Raw genomic sequence first — 27,054 nt, forward strand, 5'->3', positions numbered from 1 at the left:
CTGAAGGTACTTCAGTTACTGAGCCCTAGTAGATCCTGGCAATAATTAAGACAGTGTCTGATGAGAAGGTTTAGAATCAAAAGGAAAATTGAAAACACGGAGAGTGCTGTGGCTAAAACAGATACTTGCCTGTGGCAATCCTTCTGTCCAGTCATCTATTAAGGAGTAGAATCAGATTAGGAGCACATCCCTTAAGTGTTTTTCAGTGCCGTTCAGCCTTGTCTCTGCAGTGTGCAACCAGTTCCCCACAGACTTATGTCTAATAGCGAGACATCCCTTGGTTACAGTTCTGAAGTCAGCGTTGTTGCCTAATGTTACTTTGCTTTCTTAGCAGAGAGGAAGGGTACTGAAAGCAGATAGAAAGGAAAGAAGGTATTTTCTTTAAGAAAATATAGAGTATGATGGTCTTGCACAGAAGTAGTGGTGAACAGGGATGCTGAGGTTTCCCGTTTGGGTTAATGGGCATGAATCTGGCTTTTGGCTGGGATTGAAGTCGTTTTCTTTCTGGTACCTGATATAGTGCTGTGGTCAGGACTTGGGATAAACATAATGTTGATAACACACGGATGGTTTAGTTGCCGCTAAGCAGTCAAGGACCTTTCAGTTTCTCCTGCTGGCCAGCCAGCAAGAAGGTGGTGATGGGGGCAGGGGAAGCTGGGAGGGAACAGCCAGGACGGCCAACCCGAACTGGCCAAAGGGACGTTCCAAACCGTGCAATGTCATGCTCAGTCTATAAACTGAGGGAGCTGGCTGGGGGCTGACGCTTGCTGCTGAGCAACAGGCTGGGTATCGGTGTTTAGGTGGTGATTTCATTGTGCATCACTTGTTTTGTATATTATTTTCTCCTTATTATTATTATTATTCTTTCTCCCTTTTGGCATCCTATTAAGCTGTCTTTATCTCAGCCTATGAGTTTTACTGGTTTTTCGTTCTCCTTCCCATCCTACTGGAGCAGGGAGCAAGGTGAGCAAGGGACTGTATGCTGATTAGTTGCTGGCTGGGGTTAGACCACAACAGCATGAGTTATCCTCCTTTGCAGAAAACATTTAATGAACTGGCTTGCTTTTGCATCAGTTTAGTTTTATTTTCATTACTTTTCCCTATAATTCGTTTATTGGATTCTGTATCTTTGGAAATTTTTATTACTCTGTTATTCAAGCTAAAAAATAGCTAATTTTTCTTTCCCAAATGAGTTGCTTGAAGCAAAGTACCTATGAATACATGGGTATTTTAATTCACTTACTAAATGCATACAGAGAAAATTTACAAGCAGCCTTTTTACTATTTTTTAAGTGTCTGCTGACTGTTGCATAAGCTAAATTATTTACAGTATGATGCCTCACAAAAGAGTAGCAGATTTAGGTTATTTACTTTCCTGATAAGAAAAAGGGATTGAAGTTGCTGTGATATGCTGCTTTGTTAATTTTATATTTGTTCCCCAGTGTGTAAAATCTTTTTAAAGAACTAACATGAGTATTGGCAGACTCTTTTGAAATGGTATGGAAGTGGTAAGATTAAACAAAACATGAAAAGGTCTTAAAAATATAAGTCAGCAAGTGTTTGATAAAAGTAAAAGTGCTCGACAATAGAAAACCTTTAGGATGCTTAATTTATTTGCTCTCTGTTTGAGAATGGCCCCTGCACTCCATCTGGGAGTAGCTCCTGCAAGTTATGTGTTTAGAATGATACCAAGCTGGGTATATTGAAACAGTGTGTTTGTACAGTATAATGAAAGCCATTGAGGATGGTCATGCTGAAGATGTCCCCTTAATGAGAAGATTAAAATCTGTGGTGAGGTTGAAGAGTGAAATTTGCAGCTGTGTTGCCTGATGAGATCCTTTACCTGGAACATGTCAGTCCTCACTGTTTGCAGATGTACAGGGTCTTTACAAGGTTTCTTTCTTGCCCATGCAGGTGCCGTAGACCCGTTGGACACATTGGCTCCCACCATCGTAATCCCTCCACGGAATACCAGTGTGATAGCAGGGAGCAGTGAAATCACGCTGGAGTGCGTGGCCAGTGCAAGGTACTGTAAAACCAGCAGGGTTATAAGGAACTCATTTTAATGCGCTGCCCTTTACTGAGAACGATGTAGGAAGTTGTTTTCATTATTTTGTTATTTTAAAGATTGAAGCAGAATGTGGCAGCCTGGTCTTCAAAGTAACCTTATGAATAATCTTGTTTGTCCAACGTTACTGAATTAAACATTGATTTTTCTGGCCAAATAAGGATATAGGCAGAGTTACTTGCCCACCTGTTACTCAGATGATAAGGAAAAGTAGTATGGTGGTGTTCAATCAGCAGATGTTATCTTAAGGAAGAAGTTATGCTAAGGCTTGTTATTTCAGCTTTATTGCCTGTTGACATGAAAGGTGATATTGTTGAACAGTCTGTGCTTCCTAGTGAATAAGTCAACCAGGATCTCCCATGAAGTAGTTTATTACGAATGCTCTGATTTTACAGTGTTTATTGCTCAACTGTTCATAATGCACTATAACATAGAGTTCACAACATTCCTCCTGTATTTCCATCTAGTTGGCCTTGAATAACATTGAATGCCAGTGGAAGTGAATAGTTGAGGGCTGCAGATGATAAGATGACCAACTGATTCACTTTTGTCTCTGAGGGCAGAGATGTTCTTGTTATGATCGATATTGTTTTGGTAATTGAGTTATAATGAAAGCGCTCCCCGTGCAGCTGATTTCCATAGCAGTATTTACTCCCTTTGCTTCAAGAAATCAAATTTTTAGCACTTAAATTCTATTGCTGTATCAATTAGCTGTACTTGCACAATGCCACTTGAGTAGTTTCTAGGCTTGATGCGTAGGATTAATATATGCATTTGCTTCTTAATAGTGAGTGTTAGGGATAGGGAAAGACTTGGAGAAGTTTTATAATCTTATATATAACAGTAGACAAGATTATTCTGTAATATACATGTTTTATTGCTGTATTATTGGTTGGTTTGGTTTTGTTTGTTTTTTTTTCTTCAACAGACCTCTTGAGAAGCTAAGTGTGATCTGGAAGAGAAACGGAGTAAAAATAACCACTGGCATTAGCAGTTTTGGGAGACGACTCACTATCACCAACCCAACTTCTGCTGATGCAGGGGTATACGTCTGTGAAGCAAGATTTAGAGACAGCACAGAGGAACCTGCAAGAGCGAAAGCCTTCCTTTCTGTAATGGGTAATTCTCAAGGCAATGTGTTTTTTAGTAAAACAGGCTCTGGGCTGAGGTATAATAGGAAATAAAATTGATATTTTAATATTTCATTGACCTTACATTTGAACCTTTCTTCGGAGAACAGAACAAAGGAGGTGAAGAAGGGTTATCTTCCAAATTAATTCAGCTGTTCTTCCCCATGAATATAAATCCATCAAATAGATTTTTTTTTAAACACTGATGTGAATCTGAATCCCCTGTGAAACTATACATTTAATCAGAAGTTGGAGAAATACAGTAGTGAAATCCTTATTGGGCAGCTTCCACATCTTGGCTTTTAGATGCATTAAATCCTGATTAACTCCCAGCTTGCTTGCATCTAGTTTTAATATGTCAAGTGCCTGTACTTCCGACAGAAGCCTTTTAGGAGCTCTTCTGTGTGTTGTCTGTTGCAAGTGCTAGTTAGGGGGGCAAAAATGTTCCTGAGCACACAGGCAGGCAGCTACCATTACCCAAGTAACAAAAGGGAGAGGGAAATACCATTAAAATCAGTGCTATGTGCCAGACTGTTGATTCCAAGGAAGCTTTGGACTTAATATTTTTAAAAGAGTCTTGGTACCTGTTTCCCCCATCATTTCTGTGTTGGAGTTTTGCTGTAGCAAGGATGTTGTCTTTTGGAAATGAACCTTACTGTGCGTGTCATATCCTGATACAATAATGCAGATTAGCACATCGCACACAATGTAGGGGGAAGGGGTTAGGACTTTTAGAACAAGAGACATTTTAGAACAGAGACAATTAGATATTTTAAGCCAGAGCTGTTTGTGTAAAGTCTAACTTTTACTTAATAGCCCCGGTGATAACTGTGCAAGTATCCTGCAGGGGTTATGGCTCTGGCAATGACTCAGGTCTCAGCACTGATAAGAACTCATGCACATGCATTTCTGTAGTGCATTGCAGAGGGAATTCATGCACAATTCTGTATGCTCTTTTAGCCTTCTGATAATACAATTTTAAAGACTGCTGTGCAGTCTGTATTCTACTAAAGCAATTTACAGTAGTTCATGCTAAATGAGAAAACAGCTCTTCTCTCTACAAAGCTCTGTTCCAGGTTCACTTGAAGCACTGTGTCTTTATTACATTTATTACCAACTAGATGAGGTTTGGTTCCAGTCTTTTCTTTGTACTCTGTTTCTTAGAATTATTACCTTGCAGCTTTCCTTCCCTTTAAGAAGCAGAGACAGGTTTCACTTATTTATGGGTTTTGTTTAAACTCTTCCTTGTTCATAAGATTTTATTGTAACTAGTTTAACTTTGCTGCTATGCTGTCAGATCCAGCCTAATGCAATACTTAAAGCAGCCTCTCAGTTAAAGATTCTTAAATACAGTTACAATAAAACTGAGAAACAATCATTGGGGAATCATATTAAACTAGCACTGTTTCCTTTCTTCAGTAGCTTATCTGCTCTCCTATTTTTAAATGTTTTATTTATTTCTTATCCAGTTTTAGGGGGCTGTCAGGGAATGAAGTTATGAAAAGGCCTGTAGATAAGAACAAGCAGATGAAAGAAAGCAGAAACAAATTGGTTACCAATTACTTTTATTTCTTTCTGATGGAACAAGACACTTCAGTTGCAGGTGTTTACTCAATGTGTCAGCAAAGCCTGATAGATTTCTTTATTTATGAGTTTCTTGAGCTGCAGGATGGATTTCTAATTCTAAACAGGAAGCCAAATCAAAGGATTGGTAGTTAACGCATAACTTACGTTCAGCCTTAGAATTCTTGGATGGATCTGGCCATCATTTAATTAGTCAGGAGACGGGTTCTAGAGGAAAGTGCAGGCAAGATTGGAAGCTAAGAATTTTTGTGGTGTATCCTTCATAGTCTAGTGAAGTAGTACTTACTGAGAATCAAGTATGCTTGTCCGTTTGCATGCATAAAATATCTGTCGCATGTACACGGTGATAATGAGCTGTACTTCTTGGGAGAATAACGTAGTGTGGACTTAATAATGGCTCTTGACTAACAGAAAAAGGAAATTTCATTAATAGAAGGGCTTTGTTTCCAAAACGATTGGTATAAATCAAATACAGACCCTCAGTAGTATGATAATGAGAGCTTTTGTGGATTAATAGAAAAAATATTTTGCTATTAACAGGTAGACTAGGGAGAGTGATAAAAACATGCATCAAAGGTATCAAAAATATATCAGTCCTTGCCTTTCCCAGCTAAGAAAGTCACACAACTTGAGTGTAGGATTAGATAGTGACAAGAGCTTTATTAGAAGGCAGTGGAACTTAGTACAAAGGTGTACACTCAGTTCAAATTATTATTTGTGATCTACAGTATTATCTCTGATTTTTGTCAATAATTCTGAGATTAAATCTCAGTTTCTAAATTAAAATCATAGTAATATTTGAAAAACATGACTCTCCTATGTAACCAGGTAATATTGTATAAACAGGAAGAAAATCATTTAGTCTTGTGCTGCACTGTAATTTTCTTATGAATGTAGCAAAAAGCTTTCTGACATCTTCATATTGTTTCAGCAAAGATAAACCGAGGTGGTTCCAAACCGTGGTTTTATTAGCTGCAGTTGTTATAAATTTTTAAAGGATAGCATGTTCCTCAGTTGGCAAAGTAACAGTTTGGGAAAGATTTGTTGCAGATTAGATAAGAGCACATTTGTTTTATCACTCACAGTTTGAAGATTAAGTCATTTAAGGAGTCTTCTCATAAGGAATTTGAAAACTGAGCTAATCTTAAATTCTTTTTCTCCATTTCTACAAGTTCTGTTAGCGACAAATTACAATAGTCATTTTTTAAGCAATTGTTCTATGGGAAATTATGAATTTCAGAAGCTTAAGAGGATGAGGAATGAAACCCTTCCACTACATGAAAGCCATACTGCTCTTTAAATCATATACAGTCAAAGCAAAATCTGAAAGCAATTAGAGAGAATGGCCTGGTATGTTGAGGTGTTGCACAGACCTGGGTGTTGAAGTTCTAACAAAAGGGAGAAGGAAATACCATTAAAATTGGTGCTACATGCTAGACTGTTGACTCCAAAGGAAGTTTTGGACTCAATTTTTATAAAGGGACATTGGTACCTTCTCACTGCCTGTTTCCACTGTTGCCTCCGTGTTGCGGTGTTGGTGTCTGAAGGAACAGGATGGAATAAAGCAGAGTCACAGTAGAGGGCTTCCCTTTCCCTGAAAGAGAGTTTCAGATGATCCCAGTCTAGGGCAGACCACAAGAAGCCTTCATTAATACTAATAAAACATTTCAAACAGATGAAATAACAAAAATACAAGGACTTTTCTGAGGCAGATTAATGCAATTTGAGGTACTGAGGGGCATGGTTTAGAGATTGGTGGGAATGGTTGGACTCGATGATCTGGTGGGTCTCTTCCAACCTGGTGATCCTATGATTCTTTTTGGAACGATTTTGTGCCTGGAAGAACTACCCTAATAGACATGATATTCTCGTGTCGATGTTTCCTAGGGAGAACTTCTATATCCCAGCTGGATAGATTTCTTTCTGAAAATAGGACAATAAGGGAGTGTTGTAGGTTGGTCTCTCTCTTAAAGGCTGCTCTGTTTCTCATCAGGTATGGATACAGCTTCATGGGATTCAGAAACACACTAGAAAAATTATGGCTAGTGTGGAGGGCCCACCTGTCTGGGTCTATGATGAACTACAGGGCTGTTCTTCCTTCTCTGTACTTCTCCAGGTGAAGTGCAGAGATGCCAAAGGGCTGCCTTTGTGCATTGCCATTGTTCATGACTTTGCATTGAACATCTATAACTGCCAGAACAGAAGTTATTTTCCTCTGCTGCTGACCTTGTGCTCAGACCTCTGGAAACAATACCTCTCATGGCTCCAGCTTGAACACTTTGAAACACTACAAATGGTGTCTTGAATGCAGAGGAAAGAATTTTTGCAGGGTGATTGTGTTCTTTCTGCATATTGTGCTTAAGGGAAGGCCATGATAACTGTGTTCATGTGCTGTGCATTAGAAAGGAATAAGATTTATCAGGAAAACAATAATATAAAATGTCTTTGGGCTTGCCTAAGTTTCAGTTGAGAAATGTTGACACTTCTGAGGCTTGATAAATCGTAAGAGGTCCTTGAGATGGATGCAGATATGCTGTCTTGACTCCAAATGTATGCAGAGCCAACACCAAAGTGAAGTAATGGGACTTCTGGGAAGTCCAGTTATCTCTGACATTTGAGACAAGTCCCCCTTCTTTCAGTTCTGCGAACAGATGTGTTCCCTGTGCTGCTATAAGATTTTAGAACACACAGACTGCAGCTCGCACTAGGGGTAGGAACAAGATACAAAGAGCATTTTTTCAACTCTCTCTCTGTTTTAACCTGATATTCATGCAAAGAAAAATCCTGCTTCAAGGAACCTGTTGTACTTGCATGTGCAATGTGACTTCTCTCCCAGCATGGACAGTCTGATCTACTGTGTGGAGTTACAGACTTTGTACCTGCAGGGGGCCCTCAAGCTTCCAGTTCCCTTTTATTTTCAGGATTTTCACCAAATAAAGTAGTTTATGGTTGTGCTAGAGAAAGGCTTCCATGTTTGAGGCTCAATTTTCCTCTTAAATATACAGGCCTGAATTTCTGAGTGATGCAGGAATTTCAGCTTTGGAGAAGCCCCTGGGGCTTCGTCTGTTCTTTCTGACTTTCATGTGTGTATCTAGGATTAGGTCACACATCTCCAATGCAGCTTGAAGGGATGTAATGGATGCTGACTGCTATCTTTTGAATGTTAAAATCAGTGACCATGTAACTCTGCATGGGGGAAGTTAGAACAGTATCAAATTTTGCAGGCTCCCAAGGGCTTTGCAGAGAGGCGATCTTTTCAGTGATGTCTGTAGTGCAAAAAACCCCCTGAAACCCTCAACTATTAAAAGCGTGCATTTATATTCAAATATTCTTTTTCCTCTTTGCTTGTTCTTGACCTTTTGGTTAAGATAAGTCAAACACCAATACAATGTCTGAACAATAGAGTATCTGTTTCTTTCAGTCTGATCTGAGATGTGACCCCTCTCATTGCGTAGCACGTTGCGCTGCCAGCAGGGTGAACTCGGTGTAATGGGTCCTTTCCTATCCTAACTATTGTGATTCTATAATTTGAAAAAAAATTTAAATGTTTGACCTAATACCAACAGACTACTGTCGTTCCTAGAAATTGCCATGTCTGGGGGCTTGGGTCTGACATGTTATATAGTTTGGAAGACATTGTAATTTCACTACACATATTAAATTTCAACACATGATTATTGCCTACAACGATAAATGTTCAAATTCATACTTTGTGATTCAAACCAAGCCTTATAAATATGCAATGGAGTGATATATACAGACAGCCAGAATGCTCCTTCAGAATGCCATCTGACCCCTATAAATATTGCTGCATTTTTATGGTCTTTCTGATAGTTATTCACCAGGTCGAGCACAGCACCCAAATTCAGATACCCTGAATTTTTCACTTACGATTTATGCTGGGCCAACCGGCCCTCAGGCACACACCTGATGTGCAGATGAATCGTATGACTCATCTGAAAAGTGGGGAGCCTAGATTTTGATCGTCTACCACTCTACCTAGAGCTGTTTCTTCTACTGCCTAAGTTCTGTTGAAGCTAGAGACCCTCACAGCAAAGGATCTTCTGAGCTTTTTCAAGTTGCTGGCTTAAGCCGCGCATGTGGAAGAGAAGCACAATTTGCATGGAAATCACTGTTGTGTTTCCTTCAAAGCCCTAAGAATATGTCTGCACAAATACTGCTGTGATTCATACCTTAAACCACCAAGAGTAATGTATATTAGATTTGGGATGCCACAGCACTGTTGTCCTTCTTGTATGCTAGATCTTCCAGAACTCCCTAATGAATTAGTGTTGGTTTCCTGTCCCGGCTTATCTCTAACTCCAGGCAACAGAAGCAGGTAAAGTTGCTTCTGGAAGAGTTTCTGCATCTGTGGTTATTACACAAGAATAATATCTGACCCCTGTATGGGCAGTTATTGCCTCAGCCTCTCAACCCCTCTATCTCAATTGTAGCATTTGGCAGGGTTTCCAGCTGCTGCAATGAGGTTTTTGGGCTTTACTGTAAGGGAAAAGGTGGATCTGGGCCTGATGAAGACTGGAAATCATATCTCTTGGCACAGCTACACCTGGAAAGTCCTCTGGGAACTGTCTGTGTCCTTTAGATTGCCTCTTTCTGCTGCTTCTGCCATTTTTTCTGTCCTGTCTGCTTCTGTTTCTCCCTGCTTCTTTCAAAAAAAAGCTGATGTAAATCTTCCCTTTAATAGCATCGCAGTTCCTTTTCCTAAGTGACAGTTGTCAGTGACTTCATGTTCCTTGTAAGGTAATTCATTGCTTGATACCTGCTCACCTAAGCATCTCTTAATGTAATAAGTTCTTTTTGAGGTTGGCATAGCAGCCTGTATGGATTCTAAGGGAAGGAGCACAGATTGTAGGGCAGGATTTTGGGAGAGACACTGGGAAAGCAGACTGTATAAATATGTCAAGTGTAACTGCAGAAATTGCATAAAGGCGGTATATAAGCAGTGGTCATGGAACCACTAGCATCTTTGAGGCCACGTTTAGTGCTTTGCAGCTGGACTGCAGGCCCACGTTGAAGAGAAATCTGCAAATTTATCACTGGTGTGTGAATATGTTGCTGATAGGGGAGAAAGTTTGGGAGCTGGAGATTGCCAAGTTTAGATGTTGGCCCATTAAGGTCAGAGTGCCTTCTAAAAGGAAGAGTGGAGCGTGTGCATGTGGAGCTCTCTAAAGGAGGAAAGTACACTTGAACCTCACTGACTGAAGAGATGCCCATAGAAGAAGTCCAAAGTTAGAAGAGAATGTCTGGATGCTGCCTTGCCCCTGGGCTGCTTTGGCCACCTTTCCCCTTCCCCTCACCTCATGATCACATTAAATTGCCACAGATTGAAAGATTCGGATTTTATTTTGAGATGGACATTTGCTTGTGTGCATAGAGAAGTAACGAGACTAGGCTAAAGGTTTTGAATTTAAAAGATAAAATTCTGGAAAGTGGAGCACAAGGATATTATCAGACAGGGCTTGGAGGATGAGATGAGAAGTAAGTGTACTCAGAGTTAAAACATGGACTTAAATGAACTGCAGAGGACTCATCAACTTGGTTCATCAGACGTGTCAAACTGTGCCATCAGTGACTTTCAATTAAATATTCAGCTTTTCAATTTGTTGTTTAGATTAACGCATGAGATCATGTGCAATAAATCACAAGTTATTATGCGTGTTTATTAATAGCTTTTTTTTAGGCAGCGAGGATCAATAATGTTAACACATGTATATTATTAGAATATAATAAATCAGATAGCTTGTTTTATTGGTTTTGCTGGGTAAATGAGTTTTCCAGGCTGTTTTGCAACCTCACCTCCTCCTCTGCACAGGATTTTGAAGGCTAATATTGATTGACTTGATTTGGAATGAATACAGAAGCCTAATATCCATTGGTGCTCAAATGAGACCCCAGTTCTGTACACTCAAGCAAGTATTTTATTATAGTTAGTGGGAAGCAGTGCTGAGAAAGGGGAGTTTGCCTTCTAATCTGGTGCTTACTGATGTGTACCTGCTGGCATGTCATGTCATCGCTGTGAAATGACAGCAACGCTTGCTATACTACAGGCAGTAGCAGGAGCAATAAGATTTATCAAGATAAAGTTAGGTGATTTTTGTTTTACTTATCAAAATACTAATGCCCTATCAATAATACAAACCACACATCTGATTTTCAAACATGGTTGGTGAAGAGATTTGTGAAAAGGTCAGCTCAGATGACCTTGTTGTAGCTTACAACATTTCTTTTGAACGTACTTGATTTCCTTAAAGTAAAAATACAAGTTAACTTGTTCTCACAAATTACTTATATTGCCTTTTCTGTATTTCTAAACCTTAGCAGTGAATTTGTCTATGCTACAGTAGAACTCTAGTTATAATCAAATAAAATGCTTCTAAAAACAGTACTCAGATGATAATTGCATTGAACAGACTATGACAGTTTTCAGTTACCACGATAATCACTGCAACCTTAATGCCTGTGGGACTTTGACTCGATGCTCTTCAATTTTATGCTGCGTAGAAGAAAGAGTTGCATGACAGCTTACTCTACAATTTCTGGAATCTTGTCTTTGTTTAATTAAATGTCTAATATCTTTTCTTTAGTCTTAATGATAAAGTGTGGACTTTTATGATTGTTACTATAACTTCAATTAAAGCATCAAATCTGTTTACTTTCAAGAAATAAAGCAGTTGAGAAGATTATTTTTTTTTAATTATGCTGCTGTCTGATACTGGCACTCTGACATGCTATGGCACTTTATTTGGCATGCTTCATGCCTTCACGAGGTGGAATTTAGTTTAGATACTGAAGTAAATTATCCTATAAAAGGCTATGTTGTAAATATAAACCTTTATAAACCTCTCGGGAGGGCCCTTCTGAAAGATGAATTTAAATGTTCCATGATTCAAACCTATAAAATTAAAAGTTGCCCCTGCTTTGAGTATTAATTTGCAGTGCAAGCCCCTAAGTTGTGGCTTACATTGACTTGACCCTTTGGAATTCATAGTCAGAATAGCAAAATATTCTTGGCTTCTTTATGATGCTTTTATTACCAAAATAAAGTGGCTCCAAATAGAGACGCACTTAGACAAACTAGTCTGTAACACGCTATGAAATGCATGTAGAGGTGTTACATGGTTAGTATCTTTAAATCAACACCTATTTTTCACTTTGCTGTGGCTTTGTTTGTTTAATTGTGTTTCTTTTCCCCTTTTGAAAGAACCACCATATTTTACGGCTGAGCCCGAGAGCGTGATTTTGGCTGAAATGGAGAAGGATGTGGACATCCTCTGCCAGGCAATGGGTGAGTGCAGATGTGTTCCAACTTGGATGAAAGATTTATGTATACCCTGTACTGGAAAAAGCATCTTGTATCAACTTTAAATGTTTTGCATTATTACTGGCTATCACGGATGCGTGTACAAGGTAGAGGGGTGGCCTTTGCCCTTGGAAAACTGTGCAGTGCAGTCCTTGTAGTTTATTTTAGATACAAATAATGCCAGCACGTTTATGTTTGTCAGTAGGGCAGGCAGGGCACCTTCCCTTTCTTTGCCTCTGGTAGCCCTGGCTTTGCTTCATAGTTGTTGCTGTACAACAGACATTGCTGTGTTGAGCCTGAAGAGTAGCTGAGGTGAAATTGTGGGTTTGGAAGCCATCATTTGCAATGCAGTCAATATTTTTTAAATTTCAGATGTCCTTTTTTTCTAAAAATTATGGATCTTTTATACTGAATAGAAATGTCAGTAACTCTTGACATTTAAGTGAAGTTAAGAATTCTGCAGGAGAACTATTAGAGGCGGCTTTTAATTGACAGGTGTTTTAATAACATAACAGGCTTCAAATGTTTAGAATTCCACTCAAACCACAACGGTTTTTAAGTTTTAGTTCCAAAGAAAGTAGGAGCACCTCCTATTTCAGCTCTCCAGAAAGATGGGAGGCATCGTAGTCTTGTGATTAGAGCCAGTCTGTCTGTGTCACCAAATTGCTACATGGCTTTGGCAAGTGACTGAACTTTTTGTCACCTCACTTTCCTAGTGCTGAGTTTAACAAGCAGTTCATATAAAAATTCCATGAGATCCTTAGGTAAAAAGTAAACAACCTTGATTAAAAAAACACCCAACCCTAACCAACAGCTTCTTTGAATGGTTTATTTCTCAAGGGCAGAGCCAATGAAGAGATTCTTTATTGCATGATTATACTATTTCCACTATGATTTAAGCATTTTTTTTATATGCTCTATGTAGGAAAGAGTCAACACTGCTTTTTTGAGGGAAGCTTTGCAAATATGTTTGTGCGATAAACAAATATGTGCAAGGGTGCTCTGGTTGATTTGGAATTTCAGAAGCCCTTGATTAGGTCTCTTATGAAAAGGATGTTATGGAAATGAAATGATCAGCTTATAAGAGATGAGTTCTTGTTGTTAATTAATAGCTTTTTAAAAGAAACACAGCAGGATCTGCTGCCAGTGGAGTTCTCCAGGAATCTCTTCTGGAACCTGTGCTATTCAACAGACTCAGAAATGTCCTGGAAAAGAGTGTGAATAGTAAGGTGATAGTATTTGCTGATTGTATAAAATTATTCAAGATAGCCAACATTAAAACTGGCTGCAAGAGTCACAGAAGGTTCTGAAGACTTGAACCGACTGGACAATAAACTGACAGGCAAAATTATTGACAGAGATTAAATTATTCATTACTATGCAGAAAAGGTATGTCTTCTGAAAATACCAGTTCAGTGCCAAGACATGGCTCAAAATATTTGGAACTAGGAAGAAAAGAATAGAGAAAAAAATAAGAGAATGCCACTGTATGAATCCCTGGGGCAGTACCCACGTCTCAAATACTTCACACAATTCTAATCACTCTGTTGAAGAAAGGGATGTAGAAAAACTGGAAAAGGTACCAAAAAAAAGTAGAAATGGAATAATGAGAGGTCTACCATAGTTTTTGAATAATGAAAAATTAAATTGACTGGAACACTTGGTGAAAGAGATCGTGGAATGGCAGGTGCCATATGGGAAAGTGAGTAGAAGCTGGTTCTGTATCCTCAGTGCAAGAAGTAGAGGAGACACCCAGCTAAATTTTCAGTTAGGAGATGTTTGGTAAATGCAAGAGAGTACTTTTTCATGAAAACTGTGGAGGTCCTCGGTCCAGGCAGTAGTTAAGATCAGAAATAAAAATAATTTAGGAAACCAAACAAAAGTTATGGAACAAAAATCCAGTAAGGAGTATTAAATAGAGCTGGGTGTTTGCAACCTCTGGCGCAGGAAATAGCTAAAGCACAGGTTACTGAAGCTGAGAAGGTGGAAATAGCGTTTTGTCCTTGGGCTGTTCTTGCATTTTGTGCCTAAGCATCCAAGACAAGACAATTTCAAAGGCAAGAAAAGTGACTAGATAGACATTTATCCTGGCCACATGCCACCAACTTTGTTTCAGCATGTGGTGTGACAAACATATTGGCTTTTTTTATTGGAGAAGATTTTTAAGTAGCAGAATTAAAAGTAAGTGTTGCACCATTAGAGAAATTGGATTAAAAAAAATGTTTCAATCCTACAGAACTATTTGACAAATCTCCGGACTGTCTCACTGTCACTTAAAAAAAAAAACCCCTATCTGCTGTCTCAAATGTTTTTCAAAAATTACTAAAAAAGAAAAACAAAAAACGAAAGCAAACCTGAAACTTGGAAGAATCACTGAGAGAAGTTGTTGACTTGTAACTCATTCTTCCACCCTGGCTCTTCCTTTGAGCAGTATAGCTCCTAAGGGGATTAATAGGGCAATCATAACCATTCTCAGTAGATGAGGCTTTATTGGAGATATGGGAACCTTTACTAGAGAAAATAATTTATTTCTGCTGAACTCTTCCGGTGCACATCTAATTTGCTGATGAATGTCATACAGGAGCATGGAAACCTATCTTCACATGGATTATTTTGCTGAGTATATATAACATAGACTTGAAAGAGGCAGGTGTTAGTATAGAACATAGAGTAAATTTGATCCGTTATTGCACAAATCTGGCAATTGCCAGCATTCAAAGAGAGGGTAAGTGAAGGTTGCTGTCTTCCTGCTCCAAGCTAGGAGCTAGAATAAAGCACTGGGGGAACTGCAAAACTGCCCTGTACCTTTGCTACAAATAGGAAGACAGATTGCATTTCCTGCAGCCCTGTCAAGTTCTGTGCATAAAGCCCATTTGCCAAGTCTTGGTGCACTTTGAATGTGTGAGAGACAGATTAATTTCGCAGTATAAGCAGAGATTAACTGTAAATAAAATTGGAACTTGCACAGACTAGCTTTATACTTCCCTGTAACGGAGTTTCAGACTGCGCAGTAACCGTGCTCTGCTGTATATCTTTCAGCAGTCGCCGATGCTGCCTGCATTTTCAATGGGTTTCCTTTAAATGCTTTTTCTTATTTGCTTATAGGAAGTTTAGAGCTGCAGACAGTAGTGATGGTGTCTGGGGACTGCACTTAATTGGAGTTTAGTTCTACCTGTTTAGACAAGTAGATGGAAGGATGCTTTTGGGATTCCCCAGCAGCCCACTGGGACCTGGAGAAGGCTATAAAAAAAAAAAATAACAAAAATGACAGTGAATATTTCAAGTCTTTTATCCAGGTTCTTAAGTAAGTTAAATTTGGCAAAGAGTCAAGCATCTGTTCCACAGATGGGGAACTGGAGCCTCAGATTGCATAAATTATTTGCCCAAGGTTACACAGAAAGTGGTGAAGCCAGAACCAGAGTCTGTCTCCTGCCCTCCCTTCTCCTCCATAACACTAGACTAATTTGTCTGTGAAAAATGAATAGTGCTGCATACGTGCAGAGAAATAAGCTTGTTTTATTTATCATTACTAGTCTTTTAGGCCACTCTGTTATCTTTCAAACAGTAAGGCAGGACTGGTACTCCCTGGAAAGCTGCAGCCCAAAAGGTCTTTAAAGTGTTTTCTTCTGTTCATCATTTTTTTCACCGTGTTTAGAGAGAAAAAGAAGTAAAATTCATTTGGGGGTGTGGGGAGAGGGAAGGCTGTGGGGTAGAAAGAGAGAGAAGAAAACAAGCTGGATTTAACCATTTTTATAGCCAAAGACGTAGCAAAACGATAAAAGAAAATGTGTACAACTTGGAAGACAAATCTCTCTGGCAAGATCACTAAAGCCCAAATGAATGCTGCTGACAGGCATCAGAGTGCTTCGATAAGATCCTATTATTCAGACTCAAACTTTGAGTAGAGGAAGATATCCGTAACCGAAATGTAGAAAAATAGAGATGGTAATATTCAGTTTGTCAGCTGAGTCGGTGATAGGAAGGTGTATTTCACAGCGATTATAGGATTAGAAAGTTTGCTAATACTGTTAGTAGAATGGGATTAACGGAATGACACCAACGTTAAAGGTTTGAGTGTACTGAAAACAGGGTTTCATTATTTCCTAGATGCATATCAAGTCTAATGTGTAGGAAAATGGAGTTGCTATTATTTAAACTTGAAATCATTTCCAGGCTTCTCAGTATCAGCAGAACTATTCCATTTTGCATCATCTGTTTCTTCATTACTCAGTGATAATTTGTATTTGCCCAGGAGGATTTTCAAGAGATGAATAACACTCTCACCGAGAATTCTGAACATTGAAATTTACACTAATTCTGTATATGGGCTGTTGTATGAAATTTAAATTATGCCTATTGCAAGCTACTACACTGCGTTTATTCTCTGTCAGACAATGCACTCTACATAGAGGATTTCTTCCTGAGATGATTACCTTCTAGATTATGAGTACATTTTATTTTATCAGCAGAACAAAAGCATCTAAGGTGATTGGAGTAAATGATACATGTTTGTAAAAGTAACAGCAGCAATTGAATGTTGTTTTTCAATCATTCCATACGTTGTTTGTACATTCTTTCCAGAGGTTTATATAGCTTTGGGTTTTATAAAGAGAATAAGTACAGTGAGAGAAGATATGAATGGAAGTATAGTACAATAGTATTTATCTTTGGGATTTTTAACATGATAATTATGATAATATAGATCTTCCTGTAGCACTTTTGCTCTGGGAACCTTAAGTCATTGCCAACGTTGCAGTGAAATTCATTATCTGAAGATGTTCCATTCATCAGTGACGTCCCACCCTTAATCCTTCTGTGAGACCCTCCTTCTCCTTGTTTGGGCAAATTTCATTCACCCATGAATTTAAATCTATAGTTCTTTACCTTATTACTAGGGAATGTGAAGCGCTGAGGTTTTAAGTGATACGTACTCAAAAAGAGCTACCAATTATGAAAATGCCATGTTTAGGGCTGAGATAACTTAAATCAGCTTGATACCCTTGTGATCCTGTGATTATCCAATCACTTAATAAAATATCTGCTTCAATTCAGATCCCTGTATAAGGCCTTCAGCATTTGATCAGTGAGGGATTTCTGGGATATAAGGATAAAACATTGTTGGATATGAGGAGCGGGACAGGAGCATCTGTGTATGACTGTTCTAGGGCCCTGGCATCTCTTGAAGAAAAGAGAATTCTACACTATTTTTATATACTACATTTACAGCTACTTCATGTCACCTGACTGGGATGCGATCGCAGCAAAAATGTGTGTGAAATAACTGTGTCAGGGTTTGTAGAACACGCACATGAAAGAGAAAAGGAATATGTAGGACTGTAAGTTAGATCTAGGGTAGGGGTTTTGTTTCTCCTGTTGTCTGCATTTTTCAAATAACAGGTGAAGCTTGAGAAGTAAAAAAAAATAATAATTTAATAAAAAATAATAGTAACTTAATGCTAGCTTATTGTTGGCAACTTGTTTGTACAGCAGCTCAAACTAAGCTGCCAGATTAGGACTCGAATACATCCATGTGAGCGCTTCATTTTTACTTGCAACTTGCCATTTCCTTTTTATTTTGATGTCTTAGCTATAGGAGCACGGAAGAATCTTATTTGGGATGGAACAGTTTAATAGACTTGCTGTATTGCCACACTGCTGCTGTTTAAGTAGCTTGATTCTGGATTTCAACGTGAAATTGCTGTAAATCTTATTTTGTAGTAGCATGAAATATGATTGGGTAAAGAAAGTAATTTGATAACATGTTTTCTCAACATTTCCCCTTTCACTGTGTGCTGGTTTTATTCCCACATGTTCTGCAGTGTATTATTACCACTGATAATGTAAGATGCAGCCTCCATTTATCTAAAGCAGCTTGTAAATATAAATAATTGGTGTGAAAGGATGGGAAACCAGCGATATGACCATAACAGTGCTGTGTATTTTGACTACCTGAAACATGTTTTGTGAAGACCAATAGTGAGATTCTTCTTTCTTTTATAGGTGTTCCCATTCCCACCCTGATCTGGTATAAGGACTCCGTTCCCCTCAGCAAGCTGGAGAACCCCCGCTACAAAGTGCTGCTGAGTGGTGGGCTGCGGATCCATGCGCTGCGTCCTCAGGATGCTGGAATCTTCCAGTGTTTTGCTAGTAATAAAGCCGGGGAGATACAGACCTACACCTACCTGGATGTGACTAGTGAGTAAGGAGCTGTGATAAGAGAGCAATGAGTTTTCTTGTTGTTTCTGTAGATTTCTCCGCCACTCTGTTCTTGTTTAGCTTGACTCTCAGAACCTTGAATTTCATCAACCGTAACTGTCCCAGTTATATGTAGTACCTCAAAATGCCCTCTGTGACCTGAAAATGGTCTGCTGAAGCCTGGAGAAAGACTTTCCATGATCTGAGGGGCTTGAGGTGAACTCTCCTGTTTCATGGTACAAAAGGAGAATTTAGTGAAAGAAAAAAAAAAAAAAAAAAGAAAGGTTAAGGTTAATTGTGAAATATTTTTATCATTCATTTATATTTAAATAATTTATTTCTGTAATGTAGTTAGAGAACTAATTAATAACTAAAGAATAAGTTACTGTAATGTAATTCTGTTTTGAATTTGAGCTACTATGGTTGTGCATGGTATCATTTTATCTGCCTTTTGTCTACAACTATATTTAGTGGAGGAAAGAAAGTTCAAATTAAATGTCTTTTTTTTTTTTGGCCGAAAAGTCTGATTAAATGGTTTTCTTAATGAAGTACTCTCTTCTCTGTGGAAGAATTATGAATCCTGGTAGTCTCTTTTAAAAGCACTTATTAACAGGCATTTCTGTAATGCTGTCTCTCATCTTCAGCAAGCCGATTTGTAGCCCGAGAGCAGTTTACACTTACTGACTGGAATTCCTACTGGCGTTGGAAATCAGCCCCAGTTCAATATATATCTAGTAAACTGCTGGAAAAAATTTAATACAGTATGATTGGGGGAAAATAAGAGAGAAAGAAACTTGGAAATTATCTTGGATGAGACTTAGGTTCTACGCTTTTTGTTGTCATTTAAGTTTCAAAGTTAATGCCCTTCTCAAGTTACTTTTCATCTTAAAGAACTCTGTTATGAAGGTGAAAGAAAATAGTTTTTGTTTATCTAGATTTCTCAACTTCCCCCCAAACACTCATTTTTGAGCTTTATCTTGCTTTTTCTGTAAGCCATCTTACTTGTAAATGTACAAGCATTGATAGATTTTTATTTTCCATATAGGTAATAAACTGTGTTAGGCAATTCCTAGGAGATGAATAATGAAAGGTTACAGTCGCTCCTGAAAGGTTTTCATGTATTATTGTCATGTCCTTCTCCATGATCAGCTCTATAAAATGGGATGTAAAGAAGTCCCTGAGAAAAGGTAAAAGATTTTTCTGATAGCTGATGCATTCTGTTTTTCACATTTTTGATTCTAGACATTAAACCAGCGTTTATACAGCCTCCAGAGGATGCCACTGTTACAGAGGGGATGACTGCAGTGCTAAACTGTGAAGTTTCAGGAGCTCCAAAACCTGCCATCTCATGGAAGAAAGGTAACCAACTATTAAGCAGTAAAACTTTAATCCACATTTTCTTATCCATTCCTGTTACTGAGATTCTGTAGATCTATTTAACATATATATCTTTATTTCTCTGGTTCTGTGAGATGGGGTTTGTTGTGCAGCTGGTGTGAGCCAGTGGCCTTGATGGGTTTTAACAGTGTTTTGGAAGAACCAAAATTGCAGGGCTTAATACGTGCAGTCTATGTGACACTAATCACGCTGCTTTTCCTTTCTGTGTTTCAGGAGACCAGGTCTTAGCCAGTGGCTCAGTTCAGATTCCTCGGTTCATTCTTCTTGAGTCTGGAGGGCTCCAGATAATGCCCGTTTTCCTTCAGGATGCTGGCAATTACACTTGCTGTGCAGTCAACTCTGAAGGAGCTCTGAATGCTTTTGTGATGCTGACAGTGTGGAGTAAGGATAATGCTTTGTTTAAAGTCTGGCTTTAATCAAGTATTAATCAGGTTTTGTTATATGCTCAGGAAATTTTCATAAGTAATTATGCTTTTCTAGTTAATAGAGATACTTGTATGATTTAATAGGAATAATGTATCTATTTTAGGAAAGCGATCTCAAATATCCTTTTTGTTTGTAAAATTATGCATATAAACTTTTATTTTGTGAAAGGAAGTGTATTTAAATAGAGCTTCAATCACAATTACAATTTACTTAGGTTCTGCCTGGTGAATCTTGCATTGCAAATCAGACCTTTTAACTTGTAGAGCTGGCTATTTGCAGTTGGTTTCTGCCTCCAGGAGTCTGCAGGCAGTATAGAACAGCCCATGCTGTTACCACGGCTGTGGCCACAGTTACAATAGATACGATTTTCCTTAGAGCTTTGTGTTTCTTTGTGGCCCTGGGCACTGTTGGAAGCCAAACCAAAGTACAACAGACTTCAGCAACTCTCTCATGCTACTGATTGGCATGGCACAGCGCAACCCATCAAATGATTTTGTCCTTCACCATTTGCCCCTGATCTCTACTTTTTCTTTTTCTCTGTTGGGGTAGAGAGTCTGATCCATCAGCTTCACCTGTGCTACTCCTAAGTGAGCTGAGTTTAAATGGAATGTGGTTTTTTGCTGCTAGAGGTAGGAAATAATGATCTGTGAGCCAGGACTAAAAGTAATTAAAAACAATGAAGGTGATGGTGATAAATACAGAAGTGTTGTGGCCCTCTCTCCTTTCCTGTATGTGAAGTACTGATCAGGCTGCTGACGTGTGGTGCATAGTTGACATTTGTTATTCTCCAAAACGTGCAGGTTATATCGGCTGCATTTTTCTTTTGAATTTGGGAATACCTGAAAGTGGTACTGGTAATGTATTTGTGTCATATGGCCATCATAGTAATGTCTTATTGACAGTATAGATCTGGTATACATATCAAGGTGTTTTAAACTGAATGATATCCAAGTGTATGGATCAGGTAAAGGAGACCCTTGAGATTAATTCTCAAAGGCATGTTTTTTGTACGCATTAAAGATAGTTCCTATTCGCTGTACTGTATTGAAGAAGGAAAAGAGAAGTGGCTATAACCCAATATTGGTGTAGCAACAGCACCATTATAAAGCTAGAAAACATACATAGGTACATTGGGAATAATGCTAAAAATCCCACTCTATTAGAATTAGCTTGTAATTTTACTGCTGATTCCTTCTTGTGCATGTATGAGAGATCTCTGTAGACGCTGATTATCTCGGTAAGGATTTGGGACTGATTAACATTATCCACATATCTTCTATACTCATCCTAGCTGTCTACCTGCTTCAGCTGATGCTATCTGCAGTTGCTCTGTGTGTAAAGCATAATAGAGATCTTTCATACCAGATCTGGTTGCTGTAGTTACAGCAGTTATTGTGTTCTGGGTCTCCAGGAGGTGCTTGAATAAAGATGTTTTGAAACATTTGAGTAAACAGTATATCTTTCTTATATGGAAAATTCAGACTACTGGAAGCTCCTCCTCCTTTAACCTCTTTCCTGGATTTGATAATTGTAGGGTGCCATTTAAGTTTTCCATTTTCTGGATATTTTTCTCTTTTTCTTTGCACAGATTTTCTTTGGGCTTGTTTTTATTTTCCCTGCTCCAGTGTGTCTTGTTCCCAGACTAAATGTATGTTTGATTTCATTCATAACACATGACAAACTTACTTGCTATCTTATGACTTTAGGGAGTTACTGTAGATGCTTCCCACAAGGCTAGTGAGAGTTAGTAGAGCTTTAGCACTCTTCCCACTCAGATCACTGCCAACTCAGATTCATGCCCTCTGCTGCTTTTGCTTCTCTGCATGCCACAGCATATGACCTCTTCTTGACACAATGACATGAGAGGGAGGGGAGCCTTCAAAGCCAAGACTTGAAGAGGAATGGCCTGCTTGCTTTGAATGACAGATGTTCAGTTGCCCATTCTTTGAGTGAATACCCAAGTCAAAATGCTGTAATTTCTCCTGAACTATGCTTTGTGCTCCTTTCAGATCGTACTTCCATTGTTCACCCTCCTGAGGACAGCACTGTGATCAAAGGAACCACAGCCGCTCTGCAATGTGAAGCGACTCATGATCCTAGAATTTCAATCAGGTTGGTGGTGTCAGTTCTTGTTTGTGTGGTTTATCCGAGTTTAATTTTATAAGCTATCTGAATAGCATTAGGTGAAAAGTTTCAGGACCCCCAATTTTGACACCGGACCCCTGATTACTGCATTATAAGCTTGTACACTGTATCATTAATCATATAAATCCCCTCTTCCATTTCAGCCTTATGTATTATTTACAATAAGCTGTGTTCCACTTCATGACTTCAATACAGCCTTCCATGATTTTACTGTCAAGGTTAATACACTATCAATAAAACCAACTTGTCAGAAGCTGATACTTAATGAAAGTAAAAGCCAAAGAGAAGGAATAGGATTTCAAAAGTGTTTACGCTGGGGTGCATGAAAGCAACACAAGAGATGCTCATGTTCTTAGAAACAACTCAATAACTAGGTGCTATATTCTGCTTTAACTGTGTAAAGGAAAACAGACTTTGTCTGAACTATTAAAATTTGCAGTGGAGCATTTAGATGAAGCTCACCATTTTAAAATAAATTTACCATGAAAATTCATGTAGTCTGAAAGCAAGACAAATGAGAGAAAATGCAAGGATCAGCTTTGGAGGGTGATAGAAGAGGGAACTGCTGGAAGAATTTTGGAAAGAGAAATGCAAATTCCGTGCTTAACTGCAAGACCGTGGGCTACGCGTGTCTCTGACAAGTTGATATGTGTGTGTTTTAACATAATAGCTCTAGTAAACCTTGTCACAGCAGTTTAAGATGTTACCGATTGTGGTAGTCTAAAGCTCTTATGGTCTTAGCACAGATGGACCAATATCTCGGCTATTAACTTTAGAGTATGATGTTCAATTTTAAAATGCTGCTAAAGGTGGACTTTCAAACTGGGAGTACTTCACCTTTTCCATGTAAAATATATAGCATTGTTTATTAAAATATGTAGTAACTTGGATGCAACTACATTGCTCATTCTGATCACTGATCTAGAACTAAAATTTGTAAAAGTCACCGTTCCTGAAAGTAACTGTAGGGGCCTGTCCTTTTTAACATGTGGTTTCAGAAGCTGATATCTCACAGCACAGTTCTAATAAGTCTGTTTTGAACTTCTTGTGAGTAATTATTAACTGAATCACTGTAATTCTCAGGTATGTTTGGAAGAAAGACAATGTTGTAATAAATCCGTCCAGCAGTTCCAGGATCACAGTAGAGAAAGATGGGACCCTCCTCATCAGCCAGACGTGGTCAGGTGACATTGGAGACTATACCTGTGAGGTCATTTCTTTTGGAGGAAACGACTCCAGAGTAGCTCGACTAGAAGTGATGTGAGTGTTCCATCTTAAATATACAATATGTTTGATTTCAGATACCCTTGGGCATTTTTTCTAGTGTTTCCTTTTAGGAGATCTGAGGAGTCTGTGAGTTTGAATTTTGGTGTGGTTTATTTTAGGGAAAATGAAGGCCAGCTCATCCCTAATTAAATTGCCTTGAAAAGTCCTCCCTCTTGCATGCGGCCATGCTGCTTGGACTTCTAAGTAACTGGAGCCTCGGAAGTTACTTTCAAGTACCTGCATCTCTCTGAATCACCATGTGTATATGTCCATCTGTTTAGATGATTAAACTCAGGGGATAACGATTAAGCAGCTGTAGTTCACCTGAAGCCAGTAACAAGTGGACTGCTGTGGGGGAATCTAATTGGATATGTCCTGCTCAACATCTTTATCAGTGATCGAAAGGAGGTGTTGGAGGACTGTACGCTTATCAACTTGCAGGTGGCACACAATGGCTGAGGGACAGTTGAGATACTGTGCCAGCACTCAGAGAAACTTAGATAGGCTGAGAAATGGGCCAACAGGAACCTTATGAAATTCAGTATGGACAAATGCAACATCTGCATCTGGGGAGGAATAACCTTTGGCAGTAACACAGTCTGTGCACTGACTGGCAGTAGGAGTTCTGCTGCAAAGAACCTGGGGATCTTGGTAGGCAGCAGCTGAACATGAGCCATCTGTGTGCCTTGGCAACAGAAAAGGCTAACAGCATCCTTGGCCATATTAACATAAGCACAGTAGATTGATGGACATGATTACCCACTTTTATTTGATGCTTATGGGTCTACATCTGGAATCCTGTCTCCAGTTTTCAAGACTAGACTGGATAAACTGGTCCAATCTCATGGCTGGCACTGCTTTGAGTGGGAGTTTGGACCAGAGACCTCCTCAAGTCCCTTCCAACCTGAATCTTTCCTTCATCCCATCCTGTAGGGCTTTTCCGTAAAGCTGCTGTACTGTGATGCCAAGTTATAGGAAAAAGTTTTCCCCCTTTCAATATTTTTTTCTCTTAAATCTGTATCAGAATAGCTGCTCCCTGGACAGGCATTATTTATTCTTATATTTTCTTTATATGTAGTTTTTCTGGGGAAAACTATTTTTACGTATGCCTTTTATTCCTAAAGATCTTTAAGAATAAAAACAAGAAAATGGCTAAAGTGCAGTTCCGTTCTGCAAAAAGGATTATAAAAATATCATTACAGGGTGCCATATTTTCTATTTCTGTCATTCCACTGGGGTGAAGTGCACTCCATTTTCTTTTTATTACTAAAAGCAACAGCTGTGGTTTTGGTACATGTTTGGAGTAGATCAAATGAATAAGAAGGTTATGTTTTATGTAGGGTTTTTCTTTTTTATTTTTTTTCTTGAGTAGTGCCGCATGCTTTAATTTAACTAAAATTGCATCTGTTTCTGCTGGTCATGCCTGATGTCTCCGAGAAGATGGCAACTTCTGCTGTTGGCAGTGTAATAAGTTAACCTCCGAGATTTGCTATGCATAGGGCTGTTTGATACAGCATTGTTCTGACAGTGCCAAGGCTAGATGAGATGCCCATTTTCAGAGAACGGTCATACATTCTTTCTCTAATTAAGCACTCCTCAGCTCTCCTCTCAAAGTGCATTTTACTGCTGGTTTGAATCCAAGAGCAGAAGACAATTCAAAAATATATTGCTGCTATATAACCATACTTGCTTTTCTCTGAGGCACTTTTTGAATGGAGGGCAGAAAATTATGGAGTAAAGACTGGAAAGAATGTTAAAACTTGGACTTAGAAGCAAAGCTATAAATATGTGCTGAACACTTGAGCAGTCTGACCGTTTCTTAATCCTAAATAGCAAAAGATGCCATATGCAACCCAGTACGGCATAGCAGACGTATTCACTTGCAGTTACCTGTTGACCAGGGAGGAATGGGTTAATGCTCTAGAAAAACCAGCCTAGAAGTTAGCTGGGAGAGGCACATCTTGTCTGTGTTGGTAAGGCTGCATTTCTTGCACCCCAGTTTGTTCCAGTTGTGTTGGCTGTCTCTCCATGCACTGGGACTGGCTCTTAATTCCATATCTCCACTTCCTTCAGAGTTCTGTTGCTCATCACCTGTTTTTCCTAGTGGTATTAAAGAAATATATCAGACCCACTCTTTTAGAGGACTTCAGTTACTGATAAGTCACTCAATCATACCTTGAATTGTGACGTTTTATTTCAGAGTAGTGCTGCACGTAGTGCAATAACACCCCAAATCATTGCATTCCTTTGCAGCTTTCATCATTATCATTTGGCTCAGCAGCTCAAATCTGGGAGAAATAGAGATACATGATGCAACAGAAGTGAAATGAAGAAGAAAATTTGTGGAAAGGAAATGTCTGAAGTAAAGCTTAAATTAAATTCTAGCTCGTATACGAATGACAGATCTATAGCATTCCCTGTTCTCCCAGATAATTCTCCTGTGCAGAACATTAACAAACAGGGCATGTACATTTCCATCGATGAGCACTTACACTTCAGTGCCTTGAGTAGCACTAATGTCAGACAAATGTTCAGAGGAGGCCTCTCAACGAATTACAAGACTGGAGCAGTCTCCCAACAGATAATATCGTAGCCTACCTGGCTTTATCTGACAACTCCAATTGTCTCACCACCTTTTTTCCCCCAGGAGCCACCGTGTCTCTCCTCCACCTCTAGGAATGAGAGAAGTTTCCAAAGGCACAAATAAGTTTGTTACTGCTTTCTATTCAAACTGATTCAATTCAAAACCACTGACCTTCAGGGTGACCTTCCGTTATTTAATCTCTGAATGATCTGGTTTTGTAATCCGTGACAAGAAGGAAGGAAAACTTCTTCCTTTGTCTTCCCTTGTTGGAAGACGGGCTTAGGGAAAAAAAGACTTCTCCCCAGAAGAACATACGTTGATAGCCCAGCATGGTGTACTTTGGAGGTGCAAGCAGGATGCTTTTCTCAGCATGTCTATGAAGAAATAAAATATTTGAAAAGGAAAGCCAGAAAACTAATGAAGAACTTGCTAAAGTGCAGCCAAAGGTTACCTTGCTCATCAATTTTGCACTGATGGTACTTGGGCACATAAACTAATTGCTAGTCAAGGTACTCTTTTCATTCATCTTCCCTCTAAATGTGTTTATTCTTCATGTACATCACTTGATTTGATTTCCACGAGGTAAACCGTTTGCGAGTGATGTTTCTGTTCTGCAAGAGATAGATTTTATTTTTTTACTTACTTTTTCTTTCTCCTAGCAGAGCTTCTCAACTGCAAATAGAGAAACATTTGTGGGTCTTTTGATGAAACTTGTACTTCTCTTGCATTCCTCCAAGCCGTAGGATTTGATCCTGAAAATAATTGCATGTTATGAAACTTCCTAGCCTCATTTTGCTTACTTTTATAGTCCTGTAAATACCATACTGAAATACATACAGAAGAAAAACGCTTGTTCCTAAAGCTGCATAAGCTGAGTTATCACAATATATCATTCACCTGATGGAAAACTGTGCCAATTCTCGCTCAAAGTATCCTG

General features: G+C 38.8%; 1 protein-coding gene across 2 annotated transcripts in view; it reads left to right on the forward strand.

Annotated features, from left to right (window-relative positions):
* SDK1 (sidekick cell adhesion molecule 1) overlaps nt 1–27,054 on the forward strand; it is a 396,340-nt gene that overhangs the window by 236,696 nt on the left and 132,590 nt on the right. For both annotated transcript variants that reach the window (XM_069870517.1, XM_069870518.1), the window contains exons 6-13: nt 1,915–2,026; nt 2,997–3,187; nt 12,005–12,088; nt 18,104–18,298; nt 19,541–19,657; nt 19,910–20,077; nt 22,132–22,234; nt 23,351–23,527. In XM_069870517.1, the coding sequence (XP_069726618.1) occupies nt 1,915–2,026; nt 2,997–3,187; nt 12,005–12,088; nt 18,104–18,298; nt 19,541–19,657; nt 19,910–20,077; nt 22,132–22,234; nt 23,351–23,527 (1,147 nt within the window). The remainder of the gene's footprint in view (nt 1–1,914; nt 2,027–2,996; nt 3,188–12,004; nt 12,089–18,103; nt 18,299–19,540; nt 19,658–19,909; nt 20,078–22,131; nt 22,235–23,350; nt 23,528–27,054) is intronic.

This window comes from Phaenicophaeus curvirostris, chromosome 16 (genome assembly GCF_032191515.1).
Source record: "Phaenicophaeus curvirostris isolate KB17595 chromosome 16, BPBGC_Pcur_1.0, whole genome shotgun sequence".
NCBI lineage: Eukaryota > Metazoa > Chordata > Aves > Cuculiformes > Cuculidae > Phaenicophaeus > Phaenicophaeus curvirostris.